Raw genomic sequence first — 23,685 nt, forward strand, 5'->3', positions numbered from 1 at the left:
AATATTAGACGCTTATTTTTTATAATACTTAGTGAATTCTATCGCACGCATTATATATATATATATTCATATATATGTGTGTGTGTACGTATGTGCACGTGTGTATGTGCATTACATATATATATATATGTATTACACACACATACACTCACATGTGTGTGTGTGTTTCAACGATACTAATGTTTTTTTTTCTTATCTGTATTACACGCTTATTTTTTTATATTTCTTAGTAGATTCTATCGCACGCGTTATATATATATATATATATATATATATATATATACATGGGGGGTGCGGGGGGAACGTGTGTGTGCATTACATATATATATATATATATATGTGTCTGTATTACACACACATACACACATATATGTATATGTGTGTATTCCAATTTTCTTTATTACCTTCGAAGAATAATCCAACACGAGACAGAAAGAGAGTAATTAATTGAGTAATGGTATCTCATGCTATGACAAACGATGTACACCAAGAAATGGTGATTAGTTATTTGGTGAGTGAATTGCAAACTGCGACTAATTAAAACCATTAAACTTAAAGTCTATTTGTTTTATTTGTTTTTACATGTAATTTAATTACAAAACTAAGGAATATTTTAACATGCATTTTGTGTGATTCAAATGTTTAGAGAAGAAGCTATAGTGGAAGAAACGTTGATTAACTCAGTTTTAGTGTAATAAACTGACATTCATCGTAAAACGCGTAGTTTGTATGGACGTATTGTGCAAATAGTCTCTATTATATGCGTCGTATTCGCACCTGTCAAACGTGAACCAAAAACAAACACCTGTCCTAAATTTTTGTCGTCTCCGTCGACGTCGCCCACTTAACCCAGTTTTAAAAGTTTTTCTGTAAAAACACAATGTTTTTTTTTTTTTTTTTTGCTTTTTCTTTTTCTTTTTTTTTTTTTTTACGAAAACAGTATTCGGCTCGTAACCTTGAATTGTCGGGGAGCTAAAGAATAGTCGTCCCCTCACATATTATAAATATGTCACAGTTAATATTGAGGAAATGCACTGCAGCGTCTAGATCGTTTATAAAAATCGAGTATAAACCCCGTCATCATTGTCTTCCAGGAAAAACAAATAATAAACATGTTCCTCCCCTGTGGAAGGGGGTTTAGTTTAAGAGAAGTGATTCCTGTGATGACGGATTTGATAACTCAGCGTTGTCCAGGAGTTTTATGGTGTTGTTGTTGGTGTTGTTGTTGTTGTTGTTGTTGTCGTGTATGTTTTTTGTGTTTTTTTGTGTTTTTTTGTGTTTCTTTTTAATTTCATTTTAGTTAGTTACTTTTATACTTTACTGGTTTTTAAATCAACTTTTATTTATGTTTAAGGTAAAATTTGGAAAGTTAAAATCAGATCAATTTATCGTTTAGTTATTAATCTGAGTCGAGTATATTATCAAGAAATTAGAAATTAAAACTTTATTTCCTTCGTGTGGTAAGAAAAAATGTTTAATTTGTTTTTGAATTGTGTAGTGAATGATAGTGCAGATGGACAATACGAAAAAAAAAATTAAATGGGTGTCGCCGAGGAAATAAAGATAAAAAAAATGATTGTCAAGAAAAAGTAAAACTAACCTGACATTGAAATTAGTTTCATGGTGTTAGTAAACCAGTCTTGTTTTATATATATATATATATATATATATATATATATATATATATATATATATATATATATATATATATATATATATATTTACAAAATTGATTGTGTAAAGCTTTAACAATAACTTTCAATCTTTTAATAAATAAAGATTTGATAAGAATTTCTTTTCGACAATTTAAACACAATTATTGTCAACTATGGAAAAGTTATAAAGTAATCTTTTTTTTTTCAATTATTAACACAAACAAAACATTTATTCTGGGAGGTTATATTGTGTTATATAATATGATAGGATTTGAAAGTTTCGTTTTAGAACTTCATGGTATTACACTTTTTTTCTACAATCAATTAATAATAAAACATGTGCAGGTCTCGTTGAGGCGAGATACACACAGGGGCACGAGGAATTGTTATATAATTCTATGAGAAGGAAAAGAAATTTAAAAGTAACGAAAGTAACGAAGTGCAAACAAAACTTCTTGGTGATTAATCATGTTTTTCTTTTTTTGTTTTGCTTTTTTTTTTTAAATATTTTTCTGTTTTACAATCTGTTTTCTTATAGTTCATCTTTAAATAAGGTTAAAACTGCAATAACACATACAGCCGCCTTTACTAGTGATTAGTAAATATATAAATAAATATATATCTATCTATAAGTCTATAAAAGTGAACGTGTCTGTGTGTGTGTCTGTGTGTCTGTGTGTGTGTTTGTGTACATTTCCCTACGCAATAACTCTGTCAATTTTATGTCTACAGACTCGAAAATGATACACAGGGTACTGAGATTTGGGGAAAATCTTAGTGATCGGTATTCGGCTAAGAATTTGGCTGTTAAGGGGTCAAAGTTCAACGATTTGACGTAGGAGAACCCTACACACCCCTCCGACAATTTTGGGTCTAAACAGTTGAAATTTTAGATATAGGTCACTTGAACATGGATCTAACTTAATAACTTGATTTGAGCCTAAAACAATAAATGTTTAAGGTGTTATAACATGGATTAAAGTTGAAAAAAATTGACCGCTTTTTTTTTTGTTGCTCAACATACACCTCCAAATACCTGAACAACGCCGGGCTGAAATGCTAGTATATATATATATATATATATATATATATATATAAAGTATATATATATAAAGTATATATATATTTGTATATATACATATTTGTATATATACAAATATATAAAAATATATATATGTAATTATATATATATATATATATATATATATATATATATATATATATATATATATATATAGTAATTTATAAAATATATATGGCGATTAAGCTACACTGAATATTCTGCGTTTCATCCAACTATAGGATTCGTCAGGATCCTATAGTTGGATGAAACGCAGAATATTCAGTGTAGCTTAATCGCCATATATATTTTATAAATTACTAACTAGCTCTACCTACGTATTGAGCACTTTTGAAGTAAATACTTAAAGTTTACGCATAAATCTATACTTTCGTATATTAAATTTATGTGAATAAATGAAGTAGTTATATATATATATATATATATATATATTGTATTCATTTTGTATATTCATATGTGTAAAAATAGAAAGATGTATATATAAGTATATATATGATACATGCCAGTGTGTATATATGTATATAAACATATATACATATATATATATATATATATATATATATATATATAGAGAGAGAGAGAGAGAGAGAGAGAGAGAGGAGAAAGAAAGAAAGAGAGAGATGTTATTTACTTGTTTTTGTTTGCGATACTTTTTGATTGAATTAAATTATTTATACGTAAGTGAATTTTTACCTAAATGTATATATAACATATAACAACATAATCACGTTGACACATCGGTTCCTGTCAGATAACCGAACTTAAGCAACGTTTAGCCTGGTCAGTACTAAAATGGCTGACCATTTGGAAATTCCAGGTGCTGCATGTACTTTCTTCTTATTTCAGCATGTTTTCCAATTAGTTTTGGCCTCTCTTTACCACTGGACCTAAGCAGTGCCGATTTAGGAGAGATATGGTTGTGATTGCGCAACCCTTTCCTACGCAAGTACACTTATAGGGTTTTTTATTGTCTTTAGAGACTGAACGGAAGCACTTAATCGTATATATGTATGCATATATACATATACATACGCACGTGCATGTGTGCAGTTTAAATGTACAAGTAGGTTTTTCCCCTCAATCATAAAATAGAATCATAAGTTGCTAATATCTCACTTGCTTTGACAACATAAGTTGTGTCGTGTTAGTTTACGCAGGAGGCAAAAAATGTATTTTCAAATAAGATTAGACGAACCAAAAATGCAGATCTTTTTTTTGTCTAAGTGCAAACGTGAACGGGAATTATCCGGTTAAACCCGGACATACAACATTAAAAGAACACGCGTACATACAATCATGTTATGCACCTGCTGGGGTAGGTAAGAGAAGGAAGATAGCCCACTTATATTTCAGTGAGGTTAGACTTTAAATCAGTTTATGATTGGAGAGGGGAGCATCCAGCTCCCTCGAGAGAGCACTTTGAAGGGTCAAGCACAAGCACATATCTCCGAATGGACGCGTCAGCATTTTTCTGTATGGGTTCCTGAAACAACCGACAGTAAACTAATCTCCTCCTGAAGGAGATAATGCTTGGAAGCATGCACGAAACTGGTCAATAGCTGATGTAAATAAAAGATCTATCGCTCTTCATATGTCCCTTCACGAATTAGACTTGTGAATCAGAAATTTCCAAGATTGTTTTCCCTCGGATAGTGCGATTTTTTTTTGAGAGGTGTAATGAACGATGATGAAAATAAACAATACGATAAAAAGAAATAGTTGTAGATGATAGAATAAAGACAAAAAATATTTGTTTTTGTATTATGTGAGGAAAAGGTAAAACCAACGTGATACTGAAGTTATTTTCTTAAGTGTTATGTTGTAAGAAAACGAGTAAATGACTAAGTCATGACGAACAACGCCCCTCTCAGTGAGGGTACTTCGCTTCTCTGACGGTTGCTGGTAGAGAACGTAACGGGTAAACACTATTGGAACTCATTCTACTACGACTCAGTGTCCATTGTTGTTGTTGCCTGGGAAAACAGCATACGTAAGGGGGGGAGTAGTTTCTGTTGTTAGTCTTGTAGTAGTCACAACAGTAATCACGGTAGTGCTAGAATTAGTAGTAAAATAAGGCAGAACGCTACAGCGACAGGGTTCGGACCGGCTAAAGACGATATTGCTTAAAAAAAGAGAGGTAGAAAAAGGATTACAAAATTAAGGAATGTCCCAAAAGAAGAGTCTTATAATATAAGAAATGTTTTTTAAAGAAAACAATAGAAAAATTGTCTTATCTTAAAAAACAGAAGGGAAAGGGAATTATTTTTCAAAATTTAAAAAGAGAGACAAATAAATTTAAAAAGAAAATGTTTGTGAATTAAAAAGTCTCGAATAATGATTGCGATATAGCTGAAAGTTTGAAAAGTGAGAATATGATCATCTACATGAAAACTGGTTCGCTATATCAGAGCGCGTCAATGTGGTTAGACATGTGAGTGCTTCAAGCTGACATGGAAAATTTGTTTTATACACAGACATTTTATCCGCTACACCATCAACCAAAGCCACGAGGAAGGAAAATCTTAATGTTTACATAAACAATATCAAATAGAGGATAAACAAAAACTTAGATAAAATTGGAATTATTACGTGATAAAATGTTGGCATGTACCCACGCCAATAGTACACTATACTAAAATAGATATTAGCAGAGCTTATATTACAACAAATAAATGTTTGATCAATTTAGTGTTGGGTTGGTTTTAAAGGAGATCGTATAGATCGACATCTCACCCCGTAAATCTAAGCCAAACAGAACAAACCACTAATTATATATATATATATATATATATATATATATATATATATATATATATATATGTGTGTGTGTGTGTGTGTGTGTGTGTGTGTGTGTGTTATTTACAAGCAAACTTATTCGTTGTATTAAAGCTCTTCAGAGGGCTTCAGGGTGAGATTGAAACCCTGGTGGATTCCATTACATTTTTCTTTTTTTTCAAAGTGCAAGCTTTTATCCACTGCGTGACCCTTGCACAAGCAAGGAAAGAATATCCCAATGTTCAAATAAACTATTTCAGCACAAAAAGAATGTCATACCTCCCGTTAGATTAACGAATTCCTTTGATCGAATGAAGCACATACAGTTTTGTGTAGCTCATTTTTTATAAGTATTTCGTTATATTATCATAAAGATTTTACTTATACAGTGACCAACTGATGGAAAAAATATGGAAACCGAAAATGTATACCATATTATATTATAAGTGTGAATATATGAATAGTAATATATATTTAGAGAGAGAGAACTATGGATATAGATATATAGAGAGAGGGACATAGAGAGAATAAGAGAGCGAGGGGAAGAGAGCAAACGAGAGAGAGGCAGACGGACGGATAGAGGGGAGAGATACTGCGTAGCGTATATCTGAAGTCGTTTTCAAAAGTCTCCTTCATTGAACAAGAGCGGGAAGATAAGTTTTTTCAACTAATTCGCCCACCACCTCACTCGATCTCCTCCTACTCTTCCTCAACCCCCTCCTCTCGACCCGTTTCCGTAATAATCGCCAGGAGCGAAATTATCCGAACAACGTCCATATCCAAGCCGTTCCAATGATAAAGATGCAGTTGTCGCTGCTACCGATGCTCCATCACTTCTAGCCGGATTCTGACTATAGGGAAAAAGAAAAGAGAAGAGAACATCTCTTTATTTTCTCCGCAAAATACAGACGTGTGTTGGACTTGGCGCGGTTGTTTTGTTTTTTCTTTACGTAAAACATAAAAAAAGAACGACTTGTTGTTTTCTTTTTCTTTCTTTTTTATTCAACCCACACAATTAGGCAACCACAATACACTTAACACTTGCGTTATGAAATAGCTGGAGATTAAAACTTAAAACCTGTTGTTTTCTTTTTAATGTCTGTAACTCACTTCTTTAAGTGGTACGCATAGAAAACTAAAAACCTGTAAAAAAGAAAAAAAAAAGAAAAAAAGGAATTATTTTTGGAGTAAGTTTCTAAGCCCAAAAACAAAACACGTTCGCAGTAAACACGAAGAATCAGAAGAATCCAAAAGAGGTATTTAACAAAAACTGGATTATTAACAGAAGCCTGGATATCTTCAACAAGTCATCATTTAATCGGATTTTACACGTTTGTTTGGCTTGTCATGTGAATGTCGTGAAGCGAAGAAAACGTAAAAAAAGCGGATACAAAAAGAGGGAGAGGGAAAGAGAGAGAAAGAGAAACCGGAAAGAAGAAGATAAAGGAGACGAAGAAGAAATAGAACTTCTGCGTTTCTTAATCCAATTCCAAAGAAAGAAACAAATAGGCTTAGAGAAGCATCAGATGTTCAAGTTGAAATAATAGAGAACGTAGACAAGTTTAATATGGCTAGTACTCGGACCTAAATTTGTCTGTACAAAGTTTTTTTCGAAAAAAAACATTTTTGTAAATAAATTCGGTATTGTTTAGAGATTATTTTTTTTTGTCAGGTTAAATTTTAAAAAGACAAATAATAAAATTAAAATCATCGTTTTACTTAACAAAAAAAAACGCGATAGGCATTTATTGTTTAGTAAAAAGATCATTTATCAAATATTAAACTTATAAGTTTAATATTTGTATATATTGTGTGTGTATAAAAAGATAGATAGATAGATAAATGTATACAAAGGAAAAGCTACTGTGCACATATTTTCTGATAGAGAAAAAAAAAGAGATATTGAAAGTGTTCTCTCCTATCAAATTCATCGGTTTTTCTGGATAATTACGCATTGTTTTGTCTGGTTTTTATATCATGTTCACTATGCGCATCATTGAATTGGTCCAAATAAATTCAAAGCAAACAGTTCTTAAATAAATATCAAAAGATACGTCGATTTTTATTGAATACAAAAAATTCGATTCGAGTATTTATTGTGTATCACGTTATTCAAACGTTAAAATCGGTGTAATCACTTTTTTTTTTATTCAATTTAAAAAGTTTAGCGAGGTTAAAAAGTGAATCAATTTTGGAGTGAAGAATTCTAAAAATATTCCCGACAATTTCAAAAAGGCGAACGAAAGTCCATTCGCTGTGTACGTGTTTCCTTGTGCTGTCTGCTCTAAACCAAACCGTGAGTTATTTAGAAAAAAAAAGAAAAGAAATTACTCTTGATAATGATATCGTGTTAAAATTTTTGATGAGGGTTCAGTATTACTACGATTCGACTAACACCGGAATTTAAAAATAAAATAGCATAAATAACAAGTTAAATGCGGTAATAAGAAAAAAAACCTCCCCACTTGGATATATAGTCTTAAAATAAATTACAAATTTTTGTTTTGTTTTTTTGTCGAAGGATTTTTTTTACTAATTTTTTAAACATAAAGCACTTACTAGATTAGATTTATTTTTAATAAGACACCTTTGACCTGGTGATTTCAACTAGACGCCCCCTCCCTCAATAGACCCGTATAAGTTACTTCGCTCTCCCCTTTTTTTTTCTTTCTTTCTCTTTCTCTCTCACTCCAGCAGGTGCTCGCCAAGTGAATACATCTGCTTAGTAATATCAACTTGTCATACACACACACACACACACACATATCTCCACAGGATGTACGAAAACACCCGCATACTTGCTGGCATGTTATAACAACAACAGCCATATAACAAATAAATATAATGTTAAAGTTATACACCCTGCCTCTCGTTTCTTACTTCAAACGCGACTTCATTTGAAAAAAAATAATATACACAAAGAAAAAAAAGGATACACATAATTAATTTAAAAAATTATTAAAAAGAAAAGCAATATCCCTCCCAAATCAAAGCGAAGTCGCCTTGTATTTCTTTAATTCTATATATAATTAAATACACACACATACATACACACACACACGCATATGTATATAAATTTTAACATAGTCAGCAGTGCAAATTAAAAAATCAGTTGTGTGGAGGGCCTCCGGTCATACTATTGTTCGACGCATTTCCATCGGATATTTTATTTGAAACCTAAATATACCTGTCAGGTACCGTGGAGGAAAATTTAAAAAATATTTATTTTAATCGCTAAAAAGTCGGCATGTTTGCAGGTATTTTCTGCCTCTTACTAATTGCTGCCTCAGGTAAGACTTTTTTTTTTTTAAATTCTTGCTACCATTTGCAATTAAAGGTTTCGATGGTCTTTCATGCTTATTTCATTTCTTATATTCCGCACTAGATATACTCGACATATATAATATATGTGTGTGTATATATATATATATATATATATATATACACACACACACACACACAATTGTTTTGTGGCTAAATAGTCAAGTAATTCAAGTTAAGTACGAAATTCTACGTTTTCTTTAAGAAAGTGAGATTCTAACCACTACGCTATCTACACAAGCTATATATATATATTCACACACGTTTACACCTTACTTTTATCCGAACACGTATATATATATATATATATATATATATACACCATGCTAAAATAGTAACGCTATTTAGAAAGCTATTATTAACGTGGGTGGGGAGGGTATTTTGTAATTCTGTACTTTCACCTAACAATTTAATAAAGATATCGTAAAACTTGAATTTATCTTAAACACTATTTAAAAAAAAAAATAGGGCAGCATAAGCACCAAAATTCATATTGCTTGTATTTCAAGTACTTAATCTACTTATTAGTATAAAAAAAGTACGGTGCTTATGCACTTTTGTTACCGCACTATTTTTTAAATAGTATTTTCAAGTTTTACGATATCTTTTATTAAATTGCTAAGTGAAAGTAGAGAATATTTAGAAAACACCTTCCCCTTCCACTGTTAAGAATGGCTTTCTAAATAACATTTCAGCACAGAAACAAAAGTGCATAAACGGCAAAAGTTTTTCTACGGTTTACGGCCAATCGTACATTTTTCTTTTTAGATAAGGTTTTAAAGTTAGTTTTTATCAAATCTTTAACTTGGCCTGGGTGAAAATACAGGCTAATTATCAAATCTCTATTCCCCCCCCCTGTTAAGAATGGCTTTCTAAATAACGCTTAGTACAGCAGTCAGCACGGCCCGCAAACTGTAGAAATACCGCCTAAAAGTATACGTCAGACAGGTAACTGCAACAGTGTGTGTATCATATTCCCAGAAGAATTCGTCAGGCTAAATACATGGAGGTTTGTATGGACACTGTTTCTAAATAAGGTTTTTAGCGTGAATCCAGACACATAATCTCGTGACTTCCTGATGAAAGATAAACATCGGCGCGTAGCTTACTTGACATAAGTATATTTATTTTATTGCATGTATACTTATATATTACAACACTCTCTCAGGAGTGAATGTTTTTCTTTTAGTCTGGTATATATGTAGATAAGTAATTGTGCTGAGATAACGTTATTATTTAGAAAACCATTCTTAACAGGGGAGTATTTTCGGATCTAATGCAAAGAGTGATCCGCGCTATTTTTTAAATCGTATTAACACGTTTAGTTTTTTTTTTTTTATTCAAGTGTAAGTACAAAATAGGTACAAAACACCCTCTCCTCATGTTAAGAATGGCTGTTTAAATAATGTTATTATTTCAGCACGAATCACTCTCTGCATGAGTATAGTATTTTCGGTATTATTATACAAACACCGTGACAGCGTTAGGGTTTAGGGTTAGGGTTTAGGGTTAGGGTTAGGGTTAATTCGCTGTCACGGTGTTTGTATAAATTTACCGTATTTTCTAACTATTCTCTACTTTTGCCTAAAAATTTAACGAAAGATAGCGTGAAACTTGGATGCAACTTGAAAATATTATCAATAAATAGCAGGGTACACTTTCTGAATAAGTACCTACAAACATATATCAATGTTTTTTACAAACATCATTGTAGAAATTCTAGGTATAATGTGATACTTTAACTAATTTCAATAATGTTTTTATTTTTTCAATTAACTACTCTTAATTTTTTTTAACTAAATTTGCTACATGCTGAAGCGCGAAAAGAAACTTTCTCCGACACGTTACTAATCGTTATTATTGCTAACATTTCTCTCGTACCTCCGCATTTCTTTTTAAATACCTCGTAAATCCCGTGTAAAGTTGGTTTGAGAGAAATCTTTTCAGTTCTATAGTATTATTTTAGCATCAGAGTCTGTTACTTTTAAATAGTCCTTGTTCAATTTAGGGACCATGCTGGAATAATAGTTATTTAGAAAGTCATTCTTAGCCTGTGGATGGGGGGGGCGCTTTTTTATTATACTGCACTTTTGCCTAACGATTTAAGAAAAAAAAGCATCGTAAAAAATCATTTTTAACTTGAAAACCATATCTAATAACTAGGGCTAGGACAACAGCATATTCTTTTCATTGTTTTGACTGTCGAGTGTGTATCCATTGATATCTTATATGCTTTTATAGTAGTGTGGTTAGCGATTGCTTAAGCGTGCCCGATATATATACTTGATTCAAAACAATGAAAAGAATATTGTTGCCATAGCCGTACTAATAACTAGAGCTATGACAAGAGAATATATTTATTGTTTTCACTCTCGTGTATATCTGCGACACAGTTGGACACTGTTAATCAATCGAGAACCACCTCATGTTATCCAGAAACATAACATATTAACTGGTATATACTCTAGTCAAAATAATGACGAGAATATTCTCTTATCATAGCCCTACTAATAACAAAGCACGGAACGTAAACTGCACAAGCACTAAAATCTTATTAATAATGGACTAGGTATGGTGGGGTTTTGTCCGTTTTCAATTTTCGTGGTGGCTTCCGTCCGCTAACAATAAATACTTCAGAAAAGAAATTACTTCTACAGAATTTTAACCTGTTTATTTTATTTTTATTTTTTTTAACGCTTAGTAGCAGAGACATGCGGAGAACTTTCTCGGGGCAGGTGTTCAAGTAAACAAAAAGGGGGGGGGGAAATATAATGATGGTAGGGTACAGGTCTCTAATATATTCCTCTGGAAAGGGTATTCTTAAAATGGAAATAAAAGTGGCAGGTGCCAACACCCTCTCCACGCCTCTTCTTATGAGTAAGTTTTAGGTTTATTTTGGCAAAAGTCGATTTGGTTCAGTCTAAATTCCATAAGAGAACCAAATTCTTAGTTCTTCAATAGTAACGAAATCAATTACTAGCATATAATCTTAAGGCGTCACCACACTGTCTATTTAGCAAAGCAACTTCTGATTATTTATATATTGAGCGGAGAAGACATCCTTGTTAACTCCTGTCATTGACCGCTCACAGCTACAACTTGTTTATTCACAAATAATACAACAGCTTTAATTTTGTATTCATGGATTTTTTTTTTTTTTTCGAACTGGAAATTTCATTAAGTAAAGTATCTGTTTTATCTTACGTTAAATAGAGAAATCTTTGCAGACCGTTGATATTTTTACCCGAACCTAAAATGCTTCCTTTAGGAGATAACTGGAATCCCCACAGCGAAAACACTAATCCCCACCAGGTGGGGGAGTAAGTTGGTTCAATTTCATTTTTCTTGAATTAGAAGAGGAAAATAATCCCCATTTTTTTTCAATGGGGGTAAGGATAGACGCGAGATCAATTATTAATGTTAGCAAACTTCAGCTCCTTAAAGGGGGCACTCTGTACTAGACAAAACTAGAAATTGCTCGGTTGGGGATTTTTCCTATGACCGAACACAGATACTACACTTTGATGTAAGACCGGAAATTTTCCTCATGAGTAAGTCGTTATTCTATTTGACAAAATGTTTGAAAAAATACTTACACGTTGGTTCAAACAAACTTTTTGCGTGATTTAATTTTAACCTAAAAAAATATTCAGAGGCGCGTGTAAACGTATTTATTTGTTATAAATATCTAATTCGGTAGTCTAATGACTTCAAAATTATCTTCCAAATTCGTAGAGATATAGTGTACTTCATCAGCAATTTAAAGTCCCGGTATATTGTTTTAATAACAGACACGTGTTACAACGTAACTCATCAAAATTTAAAAGTGACTTTGAAGCTGTTTAACTGCTATTCCAAACTAGTTGAATCGAATTAAAGAGTAAACTTAAGTATTGTAGTTTTTTAAGGAGTGTTTACCGTAATAAAATTTTAATACGCGCCCCTGCTGTATCCAATAACATTATGAATTATGCATATACATAAACACGCATTTTCCTGTTTCCTACCTTCATAATCATTTTAATTCCCTATAAACTTTCATGAACTGTTAATAACGTTTTCATGCAAGTATGATTCAACTTTTGTAGTTTGTTTCAATGCATTAACCTACAAAATTTATTAGATATTTTGCAAACCTCTTTCCTCTGAGAATTGCTTTTTTTTTTTTTTTTTTTTTTTTTTTTTTTTTTTTTTTTTTCGAAACTCCGCGGAATAAGGTCTTTCAAGTTTATTTGTAATGCTTGTCGGATAATCAAAATGGTGGATACCTTCTTGACTGGTTTATATATATATATATATATATATATATATATATATATATATATATATATAATGAAATTGACGTACTTAAACAGTGTTGTTTGCTTATTTTCAAGTTAAATTCAATTTTTCATGTGAAAAGTTTATTAGATTAGGTGAATTTACGGAATAGTTGGTACTTGTGCTGAAATGTTATTTAGAAACCCATTCTTAACATGGGGAAGTAAACTGGTTGGTATTTAAGTAGAATACGGATCGATTTAATTTTTAAATTATTTCGAGTTATAAGATGCCTTAAAAACTGGATTTAACTCAAATTCCATTAAAAATACCAATAAGTACATAATAGTTAACGCCACCCCTTTCCTATTAAACATAATTTTAAATAACTGTATTTCAACGCGATCTAAATTCTGTATAAGAACCGATATGTTATGTTTCAATAAATGTTAAAATTTTAAAGAAACCTTAAGACACGATTGAAATGTTCGTTTGATTTCACCTGAGGTCACTATGGCCAATTATTGGTTAGGTTCATAAAACAGTTGAATATATTACAGCGCAAAAAAATTCGTTTTCGTGAAATAGATTTTCTTTGTTTCATCCCTATATTTCACAAAGTATGACTGAATGTATTTAAACATGTTTTAAGCACTTATTTTCAGTTGCATTTTAAAGATTTCCAAAGACTTGTTTCTAAAAAAAAAAAATCACAACGCTGATAGTATTTATGCACTTATTGAACTGTTCTGAAATGATGTTAGTATTTAGACAGTGATTCCTAACATGGAAAGGCGCTATTTTTATGTAGGATTTTAAAGTTAAATTCAATTTTTTACTTTCCTTTATTAAACTGTTAGGCGAAAGTACAGAAGAGTTAGAGAAAAGAAGGGTGGAACTAAACGAGAATCACCTCCCTATAATTGTTACCGGTATTCTGCAGTTGGTATAATGTGTGTCCTGAGTAACCCTTATCCCTGAGTGGGTTCTGGGCCTTGATAAGTGGTGTTCACTGTGTAAAAAAAAATTAAAAAAAAAAAAAAATTAAAAAATTTTATAATTTTACGACATAACCCAACATAGTATAAACAGTCCCCACTCCCATGTTAAGAGCGGCTTTCGGAATAAACACCCTCAACCCTGAAAACTATATTACTTGCTTAAAACATACTATAAGAATTAGAGGGGAATGATTCTTGTCCGATCCACCAAAAACTTCCATTAAACTGTTAAGAATGGATTTCTAAATAACGTTATTTCAACAGGGACCGTATTCTACCCGAGTACGGTTTTCTTTTTTTTTTTTTTTTTTTTTTTTTTTTTTTAACTTTAAATTGTCTAGAAAATTTTGTCGGTGAACAACTTTTAATTTAAGATCCTACACTTTCATTAAAAAGAAAAACAAATCTAGAAGATGTGGGTTTGTTGTTGCTTTTATATATATATATATATATATATATATATATATTTCTGGATCCAGACATTCATTGTCTATCAAATACTATTTGGAATAAAAGAGTAAATAGTTAATCTAATTCGAGAAGAAATCATAATGCATATAAAACTCATTAGCATTAAATTCCCTACTGAATTTGTCTCATGTGTGAACGCAAAGATTTTTATAAAATAAATATTACAAATTATTTCCACCCATTAGTATATTGTTCTTATTTACTTGCCTCCCCACGAGGGAAGTTAGACACAAGGTATGTTAAGGTGGAGCCAAATCCAGCCCCCAAAAAGGGGCACTTTGGATAGGAACAAAAATAAAAATTGTCTCAGTCATGAAGGATTTCTCCTCCACTGACTGAAGACAGGAAAGTTGAAGTGTAACATCAAAACAAATGTTTTGTACATTTATAATTTTTTGATCGGAAAATAAATTTCCTGGGATTAGCTCATAGAAATACAAGCTCGGTTTCATTCTGAATATTTTTAATCGAAGAAATTTTCTGATTTTTGTCCTAACATTTCGTTTCTTCAATTTATTCCATATTCATTATCAGCTTTTAAAAAATGTTATCTTATTCTAATACAAATGGTTTCTATACATAACCTGTAAAAGTTTTTCTTAAATATTGTAATAAGCAGGACTCAAAACCTATCACTTCATAAAGAATTCTATCCGCTAGAATGTGCTTACGTTCAAGTTCCCTATATCCTCCATTTATTTAATCTGGCATTTTTCTACGTAAAACATGAATAGTCTTGGAAAAGTCAGGTTTCCCTCTCACCTAATTAATATTAGCAAAAATGTTGTACCTATTTACAATGCCTCACCACGGGACAGAGTTTAGACACCAGGATCGTTTTTTAACGTGGAGAAAAGGTACAAAAATAAAAATTGTCTCAGTCGTGAAGAATTTCTCCTCCACTGAAAGAGAACGAGAAATGAAAGTGCCGCATCTGAAGAACAGATACTACACTTTGATCTTGGACAAAAGGCCAAGAACTGCTTAGCAAGAATGTTGTAGCACCATGTCCTTCCTTCTAGACTGTTTTATTTCGTAAAGTTATTGCGAATATTTCTATTGCAAGCTACCAACATTAGAGCCGTTAAAGAATGTGCTGAGTAAAGGAATATTTAAATTGTCAAGTGTGTAAAAGTAATGATTGAATTCTGAAACGTGTTTACACTTGGATAATATTGTTTACAAATATTTGAAGTAAGACTAAAAAATATTACTTTTGTAATCTAATAAAGTGTGTGTTTGTAATTTGACATAAGCTAACTTCTTAAACGTTACAATTATTTCTAGCCTTCAAGTTTACGTATAAACCAAACATTAGCTGTGATGAAGAGGCTGCACTATGATTCTAACTTGACGGTGTTGGAGGGGGGGGCATTCATTCATATATATTCAATATCTCCCCTTTCAATGACATTTCTAAGTACTAGGTATATATTTGGTCTGGCGCCTAAGATGGAGTTTGGCATCACCAGACCGCTGTATGTTACCTTATATTTAAATTTTTAAACATTAATAATACCCTTATCATTACAAGATTAGAATGGAAGTCAGTTTAACGTTGACAGAAACCAGCGTCTCCAGGAAAGTACAAAACTAGCTTGGAATGAACTCGTTTGCTCTTTTCACCGCAGCTGGTGATACACGACAATCAATTTCAAGGAGGATCGTAATGTCTGAGAATAAACCTTCTTTCTTTGAGAAAGTGCCTGATGATCAGCATTACCCTCTAACTTTTTTACTCCTTTTCATCCCAAATAAGACATGTTGACGCTTGAAATGTAAGGAGGCTACTATTGGGATCTTGTCTAATAGGGGACTGAAGTTAAGTAACGAGATGTTTGTTCACATTACATTTAAACTTTTGCATGTCCGTATCGAAGGAATCAGCAAACAGGGAAGAAATTCCAGTCTAGCAATTTGAGAGAGGAAATTAACAGTAGAAGGCTTTTCGGTATTTAGGGACTTCAGTGGTGAATGAGGTTATTAGCAAAGTGTCCAAATAATACTCTCCGGTGATCTGACGACTGTCCGTTTTTATTCGTGACAAACATGAAAGTTAGGAATTAAATTATTTTTAAAATTGTCTGCCTCGACGATCATCAGGCAACAATATATAATTGAGGGGGTTGTTCACACATCATACTGCTTTATTTGCGTGGATATTTAATTTGTTTGAACAAAGCTTTTAGAGATTATAATATTGATTGCTATGATTAGTATTTAATACTATTTTTCATCTGTAAAAAAATGCTGAATCAAATGTTTTAACAGATTAAATTCAACCTTGGTTTGCTTACCTAGAATTAATCTCTTAGCTTTTGAAAATACTAAAAACCTTAAAATCTTTAAATATACAAAATCGCGCACTTGTTCATCGTTATTCCTATTGAGTTAATTCCCCAGGAGGGCGGGGTTGGACATAAGGTCGGTTTTTAATATAGGAAAAAATCCAGCTTTTAAAAAAAGAGACACTCTTAATTCGGACAAATTTAAATTGTCTCGGTCTAGAAGGACGTTTTTTTCTTCAGACCGATGGCAGAACATATGAATTGCACCACGAGCATTCTATCACACTTTGTTTCAAACAAAACAATTTTTCCCGAATAAAAATAGTTTTCAATTTTTTTATTTTTTTTAAGTAAAAATTATCAGTTGCATTCCATGTCTCACTAACAGTAAAATATCATTTTCTTTTTTCTAAAAGAATGAGTAAACTTATATATTTTAATTTGTCATGCGTGGCATTACTTTATTATTGTACCTAATTTCTAAATGATTAATTTAGAGTTTGTTTTTCCGCAGATATTTTCCTATATTTTAAATAGAATACTCGTCCAAGAATGGGTAAAATGAAATCTCTGAACAGAAGTTTTGTGCCAATTTTATTTTACTTTTACAAAGATTTAAATGAAGATAATATGCTATTTAATATTTATGTCTAGAATACTTATTCTAATTTTGATCCAAGTCTTTACATTATTTAGTTGATGAAAATCTAAGAGATAAGCTTAAAGAAATTGAAATTCAAGGAATTTGGATTTATTGGTGTTTAATAAATACGGATAAAAATTAATGCGTATATTTGGATTTTCAAATTGGAGATTGTAATTAGATTATGCCTACTAAAAAAAAATCCGACATGTCTAAGACAAACTAAAATTCTGAATATTGTTTGAAGAAAATCGTTGGTAGTGTTGTTCTTTCTCCTAAAGCTGTTAGGTTGTACAGTAGAATCGGAAAATAGGATGGAAAAGTCAGCCCAGCCTTGTATGCGGAGGACCACTCTAATCTGAAATATATGCCCGGACAGCCTTATCGGCATTCTCCGATAGAGGCGCCTCAGGCGATTAACAATAAGCGTATCCTTTCTTGAAAAGAGAAGCTAATTTAAGAAATGCCATAGACTCTGTTGATTGTAGTAAATACCCCAACGGCACTGAGGCGCCTAAATCGGTGGTACGCGTGAAACTAAACCAAACTAAATATAGCTCACATTACCGATCATTACACATAGCAGTAATGTTTTAAAATTCATAACATCGGTCACACTAAGAGTGAATGTGTCATACACATATCATTACAAAGACGGAACGCAGAATATATGATAAAAGGTATTTACTTCTGGGATTGAGTTAAGTTCTAATTGACTGTAATTTATAATTAACTGGGCAAGTGACATTTTTTTCCGTAGTTATATCGCTTTTGTTTACTCCAGATTGATTTAAGGACTCTAATATTTCTTAATGTATGATGTACAGAAATAACCACTAATTCCTATGCGTACACACCACGAGCACATACGTAGATTAGATGACGAACTGAGTATCTGCTGTTCTCTTTTCACCCCAAAGCATGACACTTTGAACGTAGGGGGCTACTATTTGGGATTGTGTCCAACAGGGGACTGAAGTTGAACAACGAGATGTATGTTTATATTTAATTTCTGCAGATTAGTACAGTCATAGGAGCCGGAAAACAAAGAGGGGATTACAAAGTACAACAGTTTGAGAGAAGAAACTATTAAACCTCAAGAAACCTCAACAATGGAGGGTGGAATTGTGCTGCTTGTGGGATAGTCTGAAGTATGCACGTCGAGGGGACACGAGTGTTGTGAGGTTATCGGAGCACTAAAAAAATGGCACAAGGATACGATACTGTGCCGATGGGATCGCGGATGGAGCTTGGCCAATAGTGCAGTACCCATTAGATTTGAACCTTTTTTTGGAACCCTTTCTAAGAATGGGACTAGCACTAGAATCGCTATACTTACAATGCAAAAGTAAAGACTAATATGGCACAGGTGTGTGTGTGTGTTCATTGTTTAACATATTTTAAACCTACGCATTCGTCCAATCTCTTGCTCTTCGCCCTTTTACCATCAGTTTTATTACAGGAATCGCTAAAATACCACATTTACTTGATACGATACCTCGCTTGAAATATTCCGCATCGCTAGATTTTTTTTTCATGAATATACATTCAAGCTGGGAAGTAACGGAATGTTTTCTAGAAGAGTAATTTATCGTTTCGTTTTTAATAAACTTTTCTTGAAAAGGTTAAAATCGACTTCTAAGTATTTCGTGAAATCTCTTCGTGATTTCCTTGGCAAAGTGGAATTAATCCTGTGATTAATTGCTTTGTACGGGTTTGAACTTTATTCTACAAGAAAATTATTCCAAATTATGATACTTTAACATCCAATATACATTCAATGACAGAACTTCGGCATTATACTACATATGTGTAAAGATTCTGTAATATAATCCCATTACTAATTTCTTTGATCCATTTCTTGCTTTGTATCATTTTTGGTTTGAGTTCATCATTTTTATATTAAGACGAAAGCATGTGTTTGTGTGTCAGCGTACATCTTTTTTCTTGCGAGTGACTGTCGTTTATTTGTTGTGACCTTCCATTTCTTGTAAAAAGTTTAACAAGAATTCTTCCGAAATCATTTTGGTTTCGATTTCGCTCCATTCTGATGCACCCAAGTCATATATATATATATATATATGATTTGTTTGTTTTTGAAATCACAACTTTATAATATGAGAATCGATAGAAAATTGACTCTATAATATATATACGAAATCTGCAAAATTAAAATATATTTAAGCGCATTTTACCACCTGACTACGCCGAGCGTCCCTGCTAGCTTAGATAAATATTTTGCAGTTTTAACAGGAGCTACTATATCAGGGCATATTCATTTACTTATCCAATTGCGTAAAAGTAAACTGTTTTCTCTTTTGGTAACGTTTTTTGACCACTTTTTCGTTTTAGTGCATGTACGTCATCATATACCACACAATAATATTGAGCAAAATGTGTTTTTAAAAGCTTTTAACTTGGAAAGCAAGCTATGTTTATAGGAACTTTTCTTCATACATAATCATATGTTTATAGGAACTTTCTTCATACACTAACGAAATAATCGTTCTATGTAATTCTTTTGTTTGCAAACAGTGTATATTCAGACAATTTAATCGGATGTGTGTTTGCTTATTTATTCTATTAAACGTTTTTTTTTCGATTTGTTTATAAAATAATGACCAACTATATTAATAAAAAGAACCCTAATAAAAGCTACCAAAATTTGCGACAGAATTTATTCTTATTACAGTTGGTATTTAACACTTGTATCCGATATGGCACCTGATTGCTTTAATGAGCGAGCACGTGTATATTATCAAGGTAACCATGAAACTAAAATGACAGTAATACATATTTTCCTGAGGAAGCACGAAAAGAAAAACAATATGAGCATCTATTTTTAGGTAAATAGACTATTCCGCTTGACACAACAATGCTTCGCTTTATAAACGGACGAATGTTTGAAAGGTCTGGTAGCGTTTTTTAATTTTATTTTTTTTATTTTGCCCCCCCCCCCGACAAAAGGAGGGTGGGCCTGTAAATCCCTTATCCGTTCGTCCGTTTTTCTGTCCGCATTTTTCTCAATACCTACGCCTTGGATTTTTTATTTTAATTTTGCACAAACATTAAATATGATGAGTAAAAATGTAACAGAAGGGATTTTCGGGGAAAACTCCGCCCCCCCCAGGTGTGCCTTCCGGGTTAAAATGGCTAAAATTTACACTTTTGTGTTAATTAAAATGTCTTGGATTTTTATAAAACGGTCTGAAGTTTTGATTTCTATATAATTTTCTTTGTCTATACTATGCGATAACTCTTGGATGTTCCATATTTTTGGGACTATTTTACCACATTTGTCAAATTTCCTGTTTATGTCTAGCAGTTTTGCATGGTGCTGAACTCAAATTTAAATAGACTTTCGGGGCTAAATCAGGGGGTGCAAATGATGGACTCAGTCGTTTCTTTTTTTTTTTTTTTTTGCACGGTGCAGAACTCAGATTTACATATGTTAAGGCCTAAAACTGCACCGTTTGTTCATTTTCACCAGGAATTGGCGTCTCCTGGGGAGTTTTGTGGCTAAATAGGGGGCTGGCAAATGCTGAATTTAGATATTTTTATGCCTCGTTCACTGTACACTCACTGGGGACTATGCTTGCTTCATTTGTTAAACATTGAATCATCAAGAACAAACTCATTCGATGATAAGGGTTTAAAGGTGGAATCTAGAATAATATGAAAGGGTTTAAACTGGAAAATATAATAAGCAAACATGGATTACTTATGAATACAGTTTTAGAAATATTCGATATTGGAAGTAAAGTGTCATGTCTTACGTATTTGAATTGTTCAGCACATTGTTCTCATTCTGCATGAAGCAACGTGTATAATTACGTTTGTAAATAATTTTTATTGTTAGTTGATTGAGCGACACCAGTTTCTTGACAAGCTTTACAAAAGGTTTTTTTTATATATTTAAAAAAAAAGAGAAACCGGAATAATTCAGACTGATTCGCCGAATAAATTTTCTTTTTCTGAAACGTCGGTATATTAAACTATCAGTACGCCTACTAAAGTGGTGTAAGGCCGTGTGCACCGACTTTACCCACGGATGATTAAAACCTTCCACAAACGAAGAATTTAAACCGAATCTCATTCTTTTATAGCGCTAAAAAATTACTTTTCAATCACCATCCTCGCTTCTACTGAATCAGCATAGATTGGATCAAGAGTAGGAAGTCCATAAGCAATTCTAGGATAAGTAAAGAAAAACGCTATTTAAAAGTTATGCTTCTAAACTTGTTTTAGCATCAAGGTTTGAGATTCTAGTCTACTCAACTATTTAATAACTGGATGGCTAATAAATGCATTTATAAGTCTACTAATTGTATAATAGTTTATTAAGAGTGTTAGTGAAAATGATACGATAACCCCTGACTGAACGAGAACCTGATAGGCAGGCCACAGTTCGTGCATCTAACCACCACACAAGAATGCGTTAAAATGAGATAAATAACGGATTGACTTTTTTTTTAAACACCCATTTGCTGAAATGATGGCCACCTCCTCAGAAGAGGTCGCTTTCAACTCTGCCACGTCAGAACTAAATAATATAGTCTTATATATATATATATAGCTTCATTTTAATGACATGAAATAATTGTTTTTAATTTATTACATAGACAAGGAAAAACTTTATTTTTGTGGGGGAGGGGGTATTTGCTAAATGTTTTATTAAAACTGATTATTATAACCGACATAATTTCGTTTCGGTATTTAAACAGTTTTCATGCCCTGAAAATTTTTAGGTGTAATTTTTAATTTAAATTTTTCTGTATATTTTGTTTCTTCAATTTTGAGGTGAAAGTGCTAAATGGTTAAAAAAATATTTTTAAGAATAAGCTTCTTAATAATATCCTTATTTTAGCCTGGGGTACTCATACACTTATTGATCCGTGCTGAAATAATAACGTTATTATTTAAAAAGCTATTCTTAACATGCGGAGGGTGTTTTGTATCTATTTTGTACCTTAACCTCACAATTGAATAAAAAAAAAATGAAACTTTAATTAAACTTGGAAATACGATTTAAAAAATAGCGCAGATCAGTAAGTGCATTAGCACCTAGCACGGTCCATATTTTGCAGAAGTACTTATTTTTCAATAATAAAAAAAACGTGAAAATAAAATGTATATAGATATTTCAATTTAGGAAACTATATAAGCCCCCCCTCCCAGTCACATATTTCCTGGGTTTGGGAGAGAGCTATGCTTCAGTTTATAAAATAGATCCTAGACTAACGTATTTAAATACAGAATTTGTGTTTTCATTCATACTTTGCTATACTAAACTGATAATTGGTGTACTCGTGCAGTTTATTAAATTGTCTGAAAGTGCAAAATACTTATAAATTCCGCCATCTCGTGTTTAAAATGGCTTTCTAAATAACGCTATTTCAACACATTTTCTTAACTGCACCAGTAAAATTTGATTTTACAGTTTTAAAGTAATTACCTATAAATAGTCTGGAAAAGTAGTCGGTTAAACGAAATGGAGAAATATTTTAGACTTTGAAGTAGGGGATCACTTGCACACATAAATTAAACATAAAATGATCAATCACTTAAGGACCATCTAATTCTAGACTAGATATCTTTAGGACAGGTTCTCAATTAAGGTCAGATTCATGTGAATATAATCCCGCAATCTTAAGTCTAAAATATTGTTTTGACATTTCTTTTAGCCGAGACAATTTTAGGCTTTATTTTATATAATCGCCTAAAAACTGAATTTTCTTGACAATTACTGAAGCGTGTATAGCTAGAGTTTTACGGCACCCCCTCTAATGTTAATAGAAAAAACATTCGTTTAGTAAATATACATTCTTCCGTTAAATTTTCATCATCGGCGTATTAATTAGTCTACATAAAGTTATACGACGATGAATGCTGAAAACTGCGGAGTTTTCGGGGAAATCCAAGTTTTCCTTCAAGGGTGCTGAAAAACTTTGAAATAAGCAAAATCACTTTTCTCTCGGATGTCCTTAAATCCGACAGTTTCGATTAATGGTTACCTTTTAATTAACGAGTCACCACTTAAGACTAAGACACTCGGGGATAAAGGTTAACTAGATGGATATATTAATAAGATTAAGTATATTATGTGAAAATTAAATTAAATAACTTATCGAGATGGTTTATGATGACTATTTGTTGACATTGGATGTGAAGATGATTATATTGTCTGCTG

The 23,685-nt window shown here is 32.0% G+C and overlaps 1 protein-coding gene across 13 annotated transcripts in view; it reads left to right on the forward strand.

Moving 5' to 3' along the window:
- Positions 1–5,646: 5,646 nt before the first annotated feature.
- Positions 5,647–23,685, forward strand: part of LOC145284430 (lachesin-like) — a 1,332,212-nt gene continuing 1,314,173 nt past the window's right edge. For 4 of the 13 annotated variants that reach the window (XM_080133225.1, XM_080133237.1, XM_080133230.1 and 1 more), the window contains exon 1: positions 5,656–8,801. In XM_080133225.1, the coding sequence (XP_079989351.1) occupies positions 8,759–8,801 (43 nt within the window). In that variant the 5' untranslated portion in view covers positions 5,656–8,758. Of the gene's footprint in view, positions 8,802–23,685 lie in introns of all 13 variants that reach the window. The other 9 variants (XM_080133234.1, XM_080133239.1, XM_080133232.1 and 6 more) reach the window with 7 other exon arrangements.

Source organism: Euprymna scolopes, chromosome 9 (genome assembly GCF_053919585.1).
Source record: "Euprymna scolopes isolate OS-2025 chromosome 9, ASM5391958v1, whole genome shotgun sequence".
NCBI classification, from domain to species: Eukaryota; Metazoa; Mollusca; class Cephalopoda; order Sepiida; family Sepiolidae; genus Euprymna; species Euprymna scolopes.